Source organism: Colossoma macropomum, unplaced genomic scaffold (genome assembly GCF_904425465.1).
Source record: "Colossoma macropomum unplaced genomic scaffold, Colossoma_macropomum, whole genome shotgun sequence".
Taxonomy (NCBI): domain Eukaryota; kingdom Metazoa; phylum Chordata; class Actinopteri; order Characiformes; family Serrasalmidae; genus Colossoma; species Colossoma macropomum.
The window spans coordinates 2,110,690-2,127,210 of NW_023494787.1; the positions used below are offsets into that span (position 1 = coordinate 2,110,690).

General features: G+C 42.4%; 1 protein-coding gene across 1 annotated transcript in view; it reads right to left on the reverse strand.

Annotated features, from left to right (window-relative positions):
• Positions 1–16,521, reverse strand: part of si:dkeyp-113d7.10 (zinc finger protein with KRAB and SCAN domains 3) — a 36,045-nt gene that overhangs the window by 19,030 nt on the left and 494 nt on the right. Inside the window, exons 3-4 of the mRNA XM_036565460.1 lie at positions 13,509–14,078; positions 2,759–3,022 (exon numbers count right to left, since the gene is read on the reverse strand). Coding sequence (XP_036421353.1) covers positions 2,759–3,022; positions 13,509–14,078 — 834 coding nt within the window. The remainder of the gene's footprint in view (positions 1–2,758; positions 3,023–13,508; positions 14,079–16,521) is intronic.

The window sequence follows — 16,521 nt, forward strand, 5'->3', positions numbered from 1 at the left end:
CTCTTGTTAACAACTTTGTTTGTTTGAGTTAACTTCCTCTGCTTAGCCCTCCTCACTCCTCGCACTCCTGCAGCTCAGCCAAAGCTCCATCAGTTTGGACGGCTTCCCGTATAATTACTGAATAATCAGCTCCAGGGTGAAGTTTCAGGGGTTAAAGCTCTCAGTTCTGGCAGTTATTTTCCTGAGCCGTGTGGTTAAGATGCGGCCGCAGCCGAGGCCCCGAGTCTTCACACGCAAACTGGCTGTCAGAAGCCCTTCCTCAGCAGAGCGCAGCGCCGCTGCGTTCACCGCTAAACATGCGCTGCTGGGAAGCTGTTAATTATTAATCAGACCCTTCCACCAGCGCGGAGCGAAGCCGAGCCGCGGGCAGAGCGGGAATAACTGCTCTCCGTATTCTGGATCAGAAAAACATGAGCTGCAGCGTAATCTCTAATACACGACTCTGAGGAAGGACGCGGTTCAGAGCTGCTGATCCTGCCAGCTGCTATTTTTAAGTAGAGCAGCGTTTATTACAGCGCACTCGTTCATTTAGGGGCAAAAGAGGAACGTTAAAAACACGCCGGCGTGTTCAGACAGACGGCAGGGCTGGGCGATACGGAAAAAATATCATATCACGATACTTTTTCACGATACACAATACGCATGAAGAGATTTAGTTTTTCTGAGATTCACTAAGTTTTAACAGACAAAATAGAACCTGCAGTGACACATAATGAAAATAAAATAATAATAATACAAATAATAATAATAATAATAATAATAATAGACCTGCAGCTACGTTTTCTTCAATGTTTATTAAACTGCGCTGCACTAAATCCGATTAAAAGGCCTCATTTTCCTCACGTTAATGAAATATGTAGTTATCCAGCGATTCTTTAAGTACTGACGTATCAGAAATGCATATTGTGACAATTTATCACGATATTGATAAAGGATCATCATATTGCCCACTCCTACACTTAAAATGATGGTTCTTTAAGGGTTCTTTAGTAAGCCTTTAGAACCCTTTGTGTGATTAAATGGTTCCTTGCATGGTGAAAGAGTTCTTTAGATTGATGGAGGATGTGCTGTAATTGGTTCTAGCTAAAACTTTTTTGAAAAGTGTTCTTCTATTGTAACAACCTTGACATTTAACAACAGCAGAACCCTTTTCAGTGCTATATAGAACTATCTACAGCACATTCTCTATCAATCTGAAGAACCATTTCACCATGTAAAGAACACTGTAATCACACAAAGGGTTCTTTAAGTGTTCATGGTTCTATGCAGAACCATTTTCTTTACTAAAGAACCCTTGAAGAACCATCATTATTAAATGTGTGCTCTTATAAAACACTTTTTTTGGTAAAGAAAATGGTTCCATATAGACAATTAAAGGGTTCTTTTTGTGGCAAAATCGTTCTTCAGACTATATAGCACCAAAAAGGGTTCTTCTAATGTAATAAGCTTAACATCGAAACATTAGAAGATCATCTGCTGTTTTAATTATGGACCTACACTGCATAATACTAAACATAAGAAGAACACTAATAATAACTACTAATAATACTAATAATACCAATAATACAAATACTAATACTAATATAGCAGGAAAAATAAACTCTGTACCGTTTCTATTGGCTTATGGTTTTAGAATATCACAATATATACAGTCATATGAGAAAGTTTGTGCACCCCTGGACAAATCTGAAGCGTGAATAAGTAAACACATCCTCTACAGTAACACACTTCTGGACATTTTAATACAGAGTTAAAGTTTATTTACTGAATTTAACGTATCGGGGAAAAATGTGACCTGTGCAAAAGTATATTCTGTATTTCATTTTTTCCCTAATACATTAAATTCAGTAAATAAACAGTAATTGTGTATTAAAATGTGCAGAATGTGTCTTCTGTAGAGGACGTGTTAACTTATTCACACCCATACCCATTCACATACACTGAATTTATCCAGGGGTGCAAAAACTTTTGTGGTGGTAGTATCACATTCTCCTTTGATCTGGACCAAGAGAGCCCAACACACCCTAAATCCTGCAGGTGGTAGATAATGTCTACCTTCACCACAGTGGAGAAGATGGAGCACAATGGGATAAAACAGCCTTAAAGGGGAATTCCACCAAAATTGTACACATTTGTCCATAAATATGTGGTTAAACAGAGTCAGAACTGTTCACAGTGGTGGTGATAGGAACCAGACGTCCACCTCTAAAAGCTCCCTCACAGGAAGTTCCTACATGAAATGGTTATGAATTCACTGCCTGATGACTGAGACACTGTTTTATGATAGTTTAGAGAACTTAAACTCCATTCATGGTGGAGGGATACATGCAGGGCGCTGTGAGGCAAAATAGTCCCCAAAGAAAACTTATTATTTCAGATTTTCCACTATTTTCATCATCAACATTCCATATAAACTCAGAAGACTCGTGTAGGTTCACTGGTGGTTCTGGATAGTAAATAAAATGTCTATATTTGTGTTGTAGTCATGGCGACCCCTGGTTCCTATCACCACCACTGTAAAGACATCTGAACCATTTCACACCAAACCACTCTGAATCTCTCTGATTACATCGGAAACATTGGATTATACAGGAATTTTGGAAAATCGGTGGAGTTCCCCTTCAGCCGATGCTGATCCATTAAACCTGGATGTGCTCTGCACTGGGAAAACTCTGGTGTGACGCACTAAAAAGCTGCCGCAGAAGCACAAAGAAAAAGTTATCAGGACAGAAACGGGATGAGGCAAGAGTGTAGGTACCGTGTGTGTTCTCAGCCGGTTCCTGACCCTGTTCTTTAGCTCCTGCTCCCTCTGAGCTGCCCGGAGAGTCCGTCCTTTTCTCCTGTGGCTCCTCTTCTACGACCCTTTTATCCTCCGTCTCCCGCACTCGCTCCCTCAGCTCCTCGTTCTCCCGCTCCGTCTTCGTCAGCTCCAGCAGCAGGTCATCAAAACTGTCCTCCACGATTTTGGTCAGTTCACATACGGCAAACTCCAGAACCTGCTCCATCACCACCTTCAGCTGATCTGCAGAGGAACACAGACAGACCGGTGAGTCCTAAGGACAAACGTAAACTGGAAACGGAAGAAACAGACTCATCTTAAACATCTCAAACATCTTAAAGGCCTCATATCCTTATAACACTGTGTTGCTTTACGTACCAAAAACAGTCATAATTCATCTCTACATAATCATTTATAATAAACCTCTCTTTGGCCGCTTTTCCAGCGTAGAGCCGAATGGTTCTCTGGGCCGTTCTGGGCCGTTCTGCACCGGTCCGGACTCTTTTACTATCTACAGGCCAACAGCTACACACAAACCACCCACCACAACACACGACTGATTCCGCCTGTCACTCCGACTCCGGACTCTCTCTCTCTCTCTCTATCTATCTCTCTCTTTCTCTCTCTTTAACTCTCTCTCTTTCTCTCTCTATCACTCTCTATCACTCTCTCTCTTTGTCTCTCTTTATCTCTTTCTTTCTCTCTCTCTCTCTCTCATCTATCTCTCTCTCTCTCTCTCTTTATCTCTCTATTTCTCTCTATCTCTCTCTCTCTCTCTCTTTCTCTCTCTCCCTCTCTCTTTATCTCTCTCTCACTTTCTCTTTATCACTCACTCTCTCTCTCTCTCTCTCTCTCTCTCTCTCTCTCAGACCCTTTATCCTCTAATCGGGAGTTATTGGACATCAGTTACTGAAACTGAGTCTGTACTGCGGCGGGTTCAGCTGTAGCCGTTTAGCTACGCTAGCATTGGTGTCTCCCAGCAGAGCTCAGCTCAAAGCTCCACAGAACAGGTTTATCTTATCTTTCTGTTACATTGTTATCTTTCTGAGTCTTTATCCTCTAAGCAGGTGTGTTTAATCATCGGTTAGCTAGAACCGAGCCCGTACTGCGGTGTGAGGCACCGTACACTCGCGTTAGCTTAGCCTAGCAGGCTACAGCTTAAAGCTCTACAGAGCAGGTCTGATTTCTGCTTCCTGTCACTCCAACACTGATCAGTCCACTTTGCTCTCACTACACTTCTGATATCGGAGCAGTCAGTCTAATCAAACCTGCACTGCGGAGTTTGGATCTCTTTAGCTAAGCTAAGCTAGCTAGGAGAGAACAGCCGGCTAGCATTAGCTTAGCTAGGAGGCTCCAGCTCCAAGCACCAGAGAACTGGTTTAATTTCAGCTTCATTTTCCTCCGACATCAGACGCTCGACTTCGCTTCCTCAGACTCGAGTCATGATCATCTAAACCGTGTCAGTGAAGCTTCTGTTAGTCAGAGTCGATCCGGTTCTGTGGTGAGCAGAGCTGGCAGCATGCTAGCTAAGCTAATGCTGACCAGCTACTCTCTCCTGGTTATCAGCACCGTTTAACATTTAGAAACTGCTGTTAGATTGAAGCTTCGGCGTTTACTGAGTGGTGGATTTAGAATCGTGCACGGCTTTCATTTCTCTGCGTCTGTCTGAGCGAACTGAGCTGATTAGACTGATCTCAGGTTTGAAATAGCGCAGCAGGATACGGCAGGACAATACCGACATGAACACAGAACCAATCAGCGAATAGCTATGTCGTTGTATGTTAGCACCGAACGGTTCTGGCTGAGCCAAGTGTGTAAGCGCTCCATGTGGAACCGTGTCTGTATGGAAACGCCACTGGAACCGTTACCCTCTGCGCTCAGAACCGTTCGGCCTTGCAGTGGAAAAGAGGCCATTATCTCTACGGTTAATCAGGCTGTTTCTGAGCCTCTACTGTTTTCTGTTATTGTGCCATTAGGACTGTTGTAAATGAGCTCTGCTCTGATTGGCTGTCCTCAATTGAGTCTCATTACAAAAGCAGTAAAAAGCACTGATATGAAGTGACGGACTCCACTGTAGAGCCCAGGCGCACAATCACTACAGTCTCTACAGTCAGACAGAGTTGTGTGTAAAATCAACCAAAGCTTACGACTGAAAATCCATTCATCCGTTCATTCATCACCATCATTAACCGCTTAGTCCAGATAGGGTCGCAGTAGCAGTTGGGAGAGCAGAGAATTCCAGACGACTCAGCAACGTCCTCCAGTTCATTCCGGGGGACCCCCAGTTGCTCCCAGGCCAACTTGGAGATATAATCCCTCCAGAGGGTCCTAGGACGACCACGGGGTCTCATCCCAGTAGGCCATGCCTGGTAAACCCCCACCAGGAGGAGTCCAGGGGGCATCCGGATCAGATGCCCGAACCACCTCAACTGGCTATTCTCAATGCGGAGGAGTAGTGGCTCCTACTCCGAGCTCCTCCTGGATGACCGAGGTCCTAATCCTATCAAGTGGAGTACAGCCCACCATGCACCCTGCCCGGGAGAGGGTTACCAGGACCTACCCTTGGAGCCAGTAGTGTTCCTCAGCGCCTGGTTCAGCCCGAAAAGGCAATGTGGGGGGACCATGTGGGCCCACCACCTGCAAGATCCAGCATGGGGGGCCAGTGCAGTGGGAGATGACAAAAAACTGTTGTTCTGTAAGCACAGGCGCAAGATTTAGCACTAGCAGATCGTTCTTATGTCACAATCGCAACTTAAGAGAGCGCAATTTTCAAACCGCAAGAGCTGCAGCTTTTTTTTAATACAGCCTACATTATCAATAACGTGTTTAAGTGGGGAAGTTGAACCCAGTAACACAGAGCTTGTGAACTGCCTGTAGATGAGTTAGGTCGGGATAGTGTAGTGGGTAACACCTCTACCTTCTACACTGTAGACTGAGGTTCAATCCCTGCCGGTGTAAACACTACACTATACCCATAAAGAGTCCTTGGGCAAGACTCCTAACTCTACCCTCACCTACCCGTGTAAAACTGATCAAGTTTAAGTTGCTCTGGATAGGAGTGTCTGCCAAAATGCCATAAATGTAGACCAATCAGAGGCAGCCAAACCTTCATATGTTGTGACATCACAACCAGAGCTTACTGGCTGTCTGGCTCACTGCACTCAGGGATCAAACCTCAAGCCACCAAATTTGGATATTCTGGTCTGCTTGGCCCAAAAACAGAACTGAACCTTCATTTATAGAAAATAATTAAAATAAACTAAATCGCAGTCGTAATATTAGATATTTCCCCCAAATCGTTCCTCCCTAGCAATAGTTATCTACTGCATGTCCCCAAATAAGGTTAAGAACCTGTGTTGCTTCTCTAAGACAACTTGCCTGTAAATGTGTTTCTTTTATTTCGTCTCAACCAAACTGATGAAAACGCATCCATTTCATATTTTGAGTGTGACACAATATGGAAAGTGACTGTGGAAAATAACTGCGATCAGGTGATTATGTAATAACTGAAGAGCCTAATAAACACAGACGTCTGTAAAATCCCAAAAGAAAGGGAGCAGACGATTTTCCATAGTTTGGATTCTGAACTGCATGAATCTACAACAAAAACGTCTTGGCTTCACTGTCCTGATACTCTGAAGGGCACATATAAATGCATTTAATGGCAATGAAACAAATCATCCTCCAAAGGCCAGTAAGTTCCAGCTATTCCTTTAAAAAATGGGTTCCTTGAAATCCACAAGTAGTGAAAATGGTAGTAAATGTTTATGTTGTGCACTGAGGTTAACGACGGGAGAATAAACATGAGGAAAACGGCTGTGAAGAGTCGATTCTATACTGAACTGTAAACATATCACATCACTCACCGCTGCTGTTCAGACTCACAGCAACACACAGACTCTCTAACAGCAACACAGGAGCCTAATGTTACAGACCCCCCCACCACCCCAACCCGAAACTGACCCCAGATGAGGCCAATCAGCCATGACACGTTTGCTTCTTTAGTTTTATGAGAAAGTGGCAGAGACAGAATTTCATTTTAGGGGGGGCTGGTAACAGGTGTGGGGGGGTGGAGGGGATGGCAGGTAAGAGGCACTGTGTCCCACAGACATCACTACAGCGAGGAAGACCACCAATAACTAACCGACTAGCCTGCTTTACTGCAGACAAGTCATTAGAAAAGTTCCCTGATTACCGTAACCCAGGGTAGGGGTGGGCAACACGATGATATTTTATCGTTATTGTGATAAATCACATCACACTGGCTCTAATTCATCAAGGCTGTCTACAAAAATACCAGATTTCACCGCCTTTAATACAAACTGGTCTGTATCTGATCCGTCAAACTTTCATGTGACGTGGAAACAAGCAGAGATCTGAGCACTGAATCAGCTTCGGTGCGTGAAATCAAGTGCCAGCACCTCATTTACATATCATTTACATGAAACGCCCTAATTCATGCAGATGTTTCTGTAGGGAACCAATAAAATGGCAGCAACTGTTATGTTGAATAACTGGTTTTAACTACGCACATTAAAAGGTTCTTTAAGGATCCTTTAGTAAAGAAAATGGTTCTATATAGAGACACGAACACTCAAAGAACAATTTGCATGCTTAAATCGTTCTTCAGATTGATGGAGAATGTGTTTGGTTCTATATAGTACCAAAAAGGGTTCTGCTATTGTTACAAGCTTGACATTGTCACAATAGCAGAACCCTTTTTGGTGCTATATAGAACCATTTTATTTACTAAAGAACCCTTTTAAGAGTGTATTATATCTTGGTTTTGTTTATTTTACTGTTCCCCTTCTTAATTAAATCTTAATTGTTCTCAAGTTTTTTCCACTCATCTCTTTTGAGTTTACTGTTCACATATTTCTGTTTATTGTAATTTAAACTGACTAAATTCCATTTTAATTTCTTTTCAGGCCCTTTGGGCTGTCAACGCTCAGCTGCGGTGAAAATGAGGGTCACTCTCAATGCATCTCCAACTGAAAATAAAGTCTGATTGATTGTATTTTGAACAGCTGTATCAGAATAATCTGAAGCACTGAGTGACAAACACAGTGCAGATAATTAGATTTTTGTTATCCATCAACGTCATTTAGCCCAGAATCAATACTATAGACAATATATCACCCAGCTAAAGTAATCACAGTATTCCAGATATAAAATCAGATCACTGGAGTCAATCTGCAACCACAGCACCTCCAAACCTCATCCGTCTTCTCTCCAGCACCGTCTCCGTCAGCGTTTCACCAGAGAGCTGCGATTCTGAAGGAGTGAGTTCAGATGATTCCTCTAAATAAACCCTGACATCATTAAAACCTTCCACAACCACTACAGCAGACAAACCGCAATTAACTCTCTAATATTACAGCATTCTCCTCCGTCTGACCACAGAACAGGAACATACATAGAGAAGAACACAACACCCTAATCACCTAAACCTAATCAATATATCTGATATTCCTCATTATGAGACTGCAGTAGAAACAGATTATTCAACTTATTTCTACATTTTTACTTAAGCAGAGCTGTCTCTATTGATTAGGGTTGTACGAATATATCGATACATAAGTATTGCAATATTATGTTTTGTGAATCTGTATCGATTCTCAAAAACACAGTATTAATTTTTAATTACTCCAATTCCCAGAAGCCCTCAGGCCAACCTGGCACACCTGTGGACTCCTCTACTTAAAGCTGTGGAAAAAAGCTTTGTCACACCTTTGTAGAGGGGTGACCGGTACGGTACTTAGCCCAGGTGGGTATTTAAATGAAAAGAAAAGGAAAGTAGAAAAGAAAAGAGAAAAGAGAATTTGCTCTTAAAAGACAAAAAGAAGGCTTAAATAAAAAACGGCTCCAAGTCAAACAAAAGGTGTTTGTTCCACAAAGAGCAAACAGATGAGACATAAAGTCTGCCTTCCTCTCAGAATCAGAGAGGAAGTGGTTTTTGTTTTCTGATTCTTTTATTTCACTTTTCTATCTCAGTCTTTGTTTGAGCTGCTTTCAGCGTCCCCTTTGTCTGCCTTTTTCCCACCTTTTTTTATTTCCCGTAAATTTTGAGCTGTTTTTCCTGTTTTCACTGGTGCTTCCCGGTGGCACAGCGGAAACTCCTCGGCCTGGCAATCAGTACATCAGCAGTTCAAGCCTGGCTCTGAGCCACCTCAACTCCAACATGCACAACCACCAAATTCACCCTCCATCACCTCAATAAACTCATTTAAGACCCTTTCTCACGGGTTTTCCCCTCTGCGCTTGGGTCCGCCTCCCAGCCGTCCCGTAACGCCAACGTCGACCCATGCAACTAAGATCAGTCGTAATCTCATTTGCAAAGATATGCGTCCTCTCAGTGTCACAGAGAATAAAGGCTTCTGAATATGGTGAATACAACAGAGCCTTATTCCACCATAACACACCGACATCACGGTGCCTACATTTTACCAGGAGGTAAAAACGAAGGTGCTGGGCTCTCTAACTGAGCGGGTTGGGGGTGCTGTGATAAACGCAGACTGCACTGTTCCTGTTTTTATTGCACGAAAAGTCAACTTTCACTTGTCTTTTACTCAGATGTTCCTCATATGGTGGTGTTTTATACTATGACAATTTTCCCAAAATTAGATTTTAAAAAATGTAATATATTGCCCTTCAGTACAGTTTCACAAAATATCATAATATATTGAAACATGACCCCTGTATATGTATGGTGTCGCCAAGTTTTGACCAACACACAGCCCTACTATTGATTGTAATAACAGATAATAATCACGGAATCCATCAATTTTATTGTCAATTAATCATGTAATCAGTCTATTGTTATGGCAAATCTATACAGATGGGCTCGAGAACGATAAGAAACTGTGTAGATCATTTCAAAGGTTCCACAAGACTTGAAAGACCTTTCAAAATGTACACACAGGCGTATATATGTGGCAAAATTTCGATCAAGTAATCCATTTTATTGTATCGGCAGCTCAGTTCAGTTCCTAAACGCTTTATTCTGAGTACCTGAAAATGAAATAGGACAATTTCACTTGATAAAATGACAGGAAACCTATTAATGAGGTGAAAGGTCTTCAATTGTTCTCACGCAGAGAAATACTGGATATATTGATTAGTTTGAAAAAGCTTTCACTCACCAGGAGATCATTTTTGCAGCACTCTCATTTTTGACTCTGAGCGCCGCGTTCACAATAACGCCATTGTTCGTGTTCAAGGTCGCCCTGAAACTCCGAGATCCGACCTCATCCTACACTGCGCTACGGCTTCATAACCTCCTCTGCGCTCAGCAGACTGAAACATGAACGCTGCAGGTTCAGTGTAGTTTTCCAGTAAGGCTGAAAGACGAATCGTCTTTATACCAAAATCACAATTTCAGAGAGTGAAATTATCAAACTGCAGGAGCTGCGATGTTTTTTTATTATATCCTACATTTTCAACACCACTGTCTAAAGTATTAAGTGGGGAACTCAACCCCATAACACAGCGCTTGTGAACTGTCTGCAGATCAGTGAGACCAATCAGAAGCATCCAAACCTCCGAGTGGTGTGACATCACAACCACAACTTATAGGCAGTCACTGGTTCCAGTTACCTGAAGCTAAAATGAAGCCTGTTTAGAGGATATCTGAGAGAGAGTGAGTCCAGTGACTGAGGTCCAGTGACTGGGGTTGGTATGAAGGTGACCCTTAAGTGAACCTTAGCTAAGCTAATGAGTGCTTAGTCAGCAGACATACAGCACAGGCTGTATTCCAGCTAACTGAAGCTAAAATGACGCCCATTTAGAGAACATCTAACAGCGCAGAGCTGAGTGACCGGTGTTACGCTGCATTATGTGTGCGGCAGAAGGACGACAGCAAACCGGATATTCTACTGTTTCCAATGGAGGCACTAGCGGCAGCGTGTAAGTCGATTTTTTGGGAGCCACGCAAGCCAAACACGTTGTTGAACTCCAGATGAACTGAGTATTAAACAACACAAAGTAAAAGACTACAAAACACCTCCAGGCTTCCTCCACCGATAAAACACCATCTACATCAGGCAGGTCAAACTGGGGACCTTCCAGGACAAAGTGCTGTGGACATCAGTGTTTACCCTCATCTGACACTCTGAATCCAGTTCATGAAGGCCTTAATTAGCTGATGAGCTGAATCAGGTGTGTTTATTGAGGCAGTGAGCTGAAGTCTGCAGAGTTTTGGCCCGTGAGGACTGGAGCCTGACTCGTGATCTACACTGATAAAGCCCTCCTCTGATAATCATCCATTTCCGCCAGTAATGCTGTCACCATAGCAACGTTTGAATGATTCTGTGCCGCCATCGGCTGCGCACCACTGGCACGCCGGGACACACGTGAAAGCAGCGTTTGAGCTAAAGCTGAACGTGTTCTGGGGTGAGTGGAGCTCTTTTTCCCCTCAGTGCCTCCCACCCCACCGTTCAGGGACCACTCTAAAGTATAAATGTGTTTACTCAGCAGCTCAGATGAGGAAAAGAAATTTGACACATCATCATTTTTAAATACCAAGACGTACCTTAATACTGAAACCACTCAGCCTCAACCCTGGAGTCAACGAGTGCATTTACATGCACTCGATAATCTGATCATTATCAGATTTCTGCAGTAATCTGATTTATTAAGTGGTCGTGTAAACAGCACACTTTGATTTCTTAGATCAGAGTAAGGTCTAGAAATCTGATTAAGAAATCTGATAAAGAGGCTGGATTTGAGAAGCAAAACACTTTTGGAGCGACGCTGAAACCAAATACATGCTTGACTAAATGAAGGATTTAAATACTCTTCATCTTCTAGATGATGTGTGTTCAGGTAAAGTGGCTCAATGTTTTAAAAAAAGCTGCGTCATGAAGTCTTCTGCGAGTTTATTGGCTGGTTGCAAAGCAGAAATCTGAATAATTCATAGTAGATGCTGACTTAATTATAGTTGTTACAGAATAACATATATTAAATGATTCATAGTCTACTACTGGGGCTAAAAGGTCAATCTTTTTTTAATCTGCAATAGTTTTAATTATATCCAACACTATCAAAAATTTTGTTTTAAGTGGGGAAATTTTCACCTACTAACACAGAGGCTGTGAACTGTGTAGATCAGTTGGACCAATCAGAGACCAAACCTCCATGTGTTGTGACATCACAACCACAGCTTACTGGCACTTTGGCACACTACGTTCAGGGGTCAAGCCTCAAGCCAAGAAAGGTGGGCACCCTAATCTTCTTACCAAAAACCTAACCTAATAAGGCCTAAACCTTATTTATAGAAAATAATCAATAATGTAAATCACAATGGCAACAATATCACTGAGAACAACTATGATTAGATATTTTTCCCAGATTCCTCGGCCCTAGTACTTACTGAATAATCAATAAAAGTTACCGAACTATAGTAGTACACACTGAATAATTAATAATAATTACTATTCATAGTAGATACTGAATAATTCATAAGTTACAGAAGTAGTACATACTTAATAATTACTACTAATTACTAAATATTAGTAGTATAGTAGTTACTGAACAATACATAGTAGATGCTTAATAATTCAGAGTAGATGCTGAATAATTCACAAAAGTTACTGACTTATTAGCACATACTGAATAAGTAATACTAATTACTACATATTCATAGTAGATACTGAATAGTTCATTAAAGTTACTGGGTTTTTGGTAGTACATACTGAATAATTCCTAGTAATTACTAAATATCAGTAGTACAGTAGTTACTGAATAACTCAGAGTCGCGGAATAATTCATTAAAATGCTGGATTTGTAGTAGTTGCTGGACAGTTTACAGTGGATACTGGACATTACGCCTTAATAACAGTGTATGAGGAATAAGCACAGAGGTTAAAGGTTAAAGTTTGCCAATAAAATAATAAAACGACTGTGTGTCCATCACCAATCAATCAAGCAGCTCTAACGCAGTGAGATTAGGCCGAGCGAGGCAGGATGCAGCACAGAGCTGCCTTTGCAGTCAGAGAATTCCTGATGCCCCCCCCTCCCTTTCCTGGTGATGGATACCCCCTCCCACAGGGATGGGAAGGTGTGGCCTCCTCTGGTCAGCACCCATTGGCCACTTCTTGGGGGAAAGGTGCCCTTCCGTCACGGCGGTCTGAAAAGCAGCGCTAAGGAGCTGCTCAACAACAACAGCGTCACGGCCTGAGCCAGCCACTGGCAGCGGGCACAACCTGCCAGCCCACGCAATCCAGGAGGATTTGTAGGGTGGACCCAAAACTGGACACTGCTGACTCAGACTCATTACTCAGGCAGGAGCTCAGACTGATTACATCAAAGCTATTCAGGCACAACAAACCCACTTTATTCAACAGTGAAATGGAAGTGACTCTACCTCCATTCTCCAAGGCCTAACGTCACAGAGCTGTGGTGCAGAAGACTGACCCAGCCTGAAGCCCAGTGTCACAAAAGCCACGTTTTCAACATTACAGGCCTGAATGGTCATTTATGGAGGGCTACTATAAGAGTGCGGCTCCTAAGCCCTGCCTGCACCTCCACTTCCAAAATACTGGACCAGACTGGACCGGAATTGGAAGCTGCGCAAACGCTGCGCAGTCGCCGCGCAATGGTTGCGCAGGGTTCTTGTTTTGGGGCTTCCCCTTCCTCGAAAATGGTGTTTGCTCTGCTGTAACGTATTTGAGGAACAGGCGCTCGAATATGGCGCAAACGCGAACACCCGCAGCCCTGCTCGCCTCCTTACCCACGGCTCTCCTCTTCTGCTCCAGCCTGAAGGCGTCCGTCGTCTGGAAGCCCAGGCTGGAGCCGCGCTGCCTCTCTTTGGTTCCTCCGGGCTCCTCGGCGCCCTTCGCCTTCCCATCGCCTCCCTGGAGCCTGGCCCGCAGCCGCTGGTTCTCCTGCTCCTTGGAGGCCGTGTCCAGCAGCATGGAGCCCAGGCTGCCGCCCACACTCTTGGTTATTTCCTGCACGGCGAGCTGCACCACCTGCTCCAGCGCGGACTCCAGCTGGCCCTGGAAAAACGAGATGTAGAGGGCACCGTTCATGGTTCTGGAAGCTGGAGAGCCTGTCTCATTCTTCCCGGCCGCCCCCGGTTCCTCCGTCAAAGGCAGGCAGAAAAGCAGAGCAGAGCTGGGCGAGGAACACGGCCACCTTCTCCCTCTGCCCGTACACACCCCTCCTGTGAAGCCACCGCACTGCCCCGCATAGAGGCGCACCCAGAACGCGCGCACGAACTCCACGCGCCATTTTGGCACCGTGGCTGTGACGCACTGGTTGCCATTTGTGCCACTACTTTTCAGACTGAGGTGTTCTTCTGCTCTAATAGAACCGTTTTACCCTCACTCTTAAAAACAGACGGTTCTTTAGGGTTCTTTAGTAAAGTTAATGGTTCTGTTTGGAACCACGAGGTCAGTATAGAACCATTTGCATGCTGAAATAGTGGTAAAATGGTTCTTCTGATTGTATAGGGTTCTATATAGCACCAAAAAGGGTTGTCAAGGTTCTCTACATAGAACCTTTTCAAAAGGTTCTATATAGAGCCACATACAACACGTTCTCCATCAACCTGAAGAACCGTTTCATCATGCAAATAACCATTTAGGCGTAAGAACGGTTCTATATAGAACTTATTCTGAAAAGAACCATAGTCTTTACTAAAGAACCTTTGAAGAACCGTCTTTTTAAGAGTGTAGTAAAGGGAATGGTTCTGTTTAGAACCATGAGTTCTGTGTAGGACCATTTGCATGCTTAAATAGCTTTAGCATGAAGAACCATTTAGGCATGAAATGGTTCTATATAGAACTTATTCTAAATAGAACCATACCCTTTACTAAAGAACCTTTGAAGAACCGTCTTTTTAAGAGTGTAGTAAAGGGAATGGTTCTACCATTTACATTTATTTACATATTTACATTTACATGCTTGACTAGTTCTTAGCGTGGTGCAATGGTTCTTCAGATTGTATAGGGTTCTACATAGCGCCAAAAAGGGTTTTTCTGTTGTTACGATGTCAAGTTGTCAAGGTTCTCTGTATAGAAAAAAAAAACATTCTTCATCAATCTGAAGAACCATTTTACCACTCAAAGAACCATTTAAGCTTGAAATTGTTCCATATAGAACTATTCCCTTTAATAAAAACCTTTGAAGAACCATCTTTTTTAAGAGCGTAGTAAAGGGAATGGTTCTACTTAGAAGCATGAATTCTATTTAGAACCATTCGCATGCTTAAATAGTTATTAGTATGGTGAAATGGTTCTTCAGATTGTATAGGGTTCTATATAGCACCAAAAAGGGTTCTGTTGTTACGACGTCAAGTTGTCGAGGTTCTCTACATAGAACCTTTTCAAAAAGGTTCTATATAGGACCATATACAACACATTCTCTGTCAACCTGAAGAACCGTTTCACCATGCAAAGCATGAAATTATCCTATATAGAATTCATGGTTCTAAACTGAACTATTCATTTTACTAAAGAACTCTTGAAGAACCATTTTTTTAAGAGTGTAGTAATGGGAATGGTTCTACTTAGAACCATGAATTCCATTTAGACCATTTTCATGCTTAAATGGTTCTCTGCATGGTGAAATGGTTCTTCAGACTGATGGAGAATGTGTTGTATATGGTTTAATGTAGCACCAAAGAGGCTTCTGCTATTGTTTACGATGCCAAGCTTTTGGTTCTGTATAGAACCATATACAACACACTCTCCATTAATCTGGAGAACCACTTCACCATGCAAAGCATGACATGATTCTGTATAGAATTCATGGTTCTAAATATAATCGTTTCTTTTAGTAAAGAACCCTTGAAGAACCATCTTTGTCAGTGTGTTTGTGGAGGCCTTATGAATGACTGGACACTAAAACTGCAGTACATGTGGACACAGCCAGGAGTCTGAAAGGGGAATTCCACCTATTTACCAAAATTCCCTCATAATTCAGTGTTTGTGATGTAAACAGAGAGATTCAGAGTGGTTTGGTGTGAAATGGTTCAGATGTCTTTACAGTGGTGGTGATAGGAACCAGGGGTCGCCATGACTACAACACAAATATAGACATTTTATTTACTATCCAGAACCACCAGTGAACCTACACGAGTTTTCTGAGTTTATATGGAATGATGATGATGGAAAATAGTGGAAAATCTGAAATAATAAGTTTTCTTTGGGGACTATTTTGCCTCACAGCGCCCTGCATGTTATGTATCCCTCCACCATGAATGGATTTAAAAATAGTCCAAAACTATCATAATAAAGATGTCAGAGCCATCAGACCAGGCAAGTTTATTCATACAGCACCTTTCATACACTGAGGTCATTCAAATGAAACAATACAAAGATAATACAAAGGAGGATAAACGTTGAACACATGACTGTAAACAATAGATTTAAAGAGAAGAATTACTGGTTACTCATTCTAGCATATTGGGGGAAAAATAGAAGATAAAAGTGGTCAGTACAAAAGTTATGGCGCATTTTATATGTATATATATTTTTTCTAAGGTGTTAAATTCAGTAACTAAGCAGTATTTGTGTATTAAAATGTGCAGAATTGAGTCTCTGTAGAGGATGTGTTTACTTATTCACACTCAAAATCAACACAAACATTGAATTTAAACAGGGGGCACAAACTTTAGCACACATGTATTTTCACGTCGTATTATTTACTTATTAAGACATTACGTCATATATTTAATGATTTATATAATTATTTCATTCGATAAAGAAGTGAAAGCGGAGGCGCGTCTCTTCGGCGCA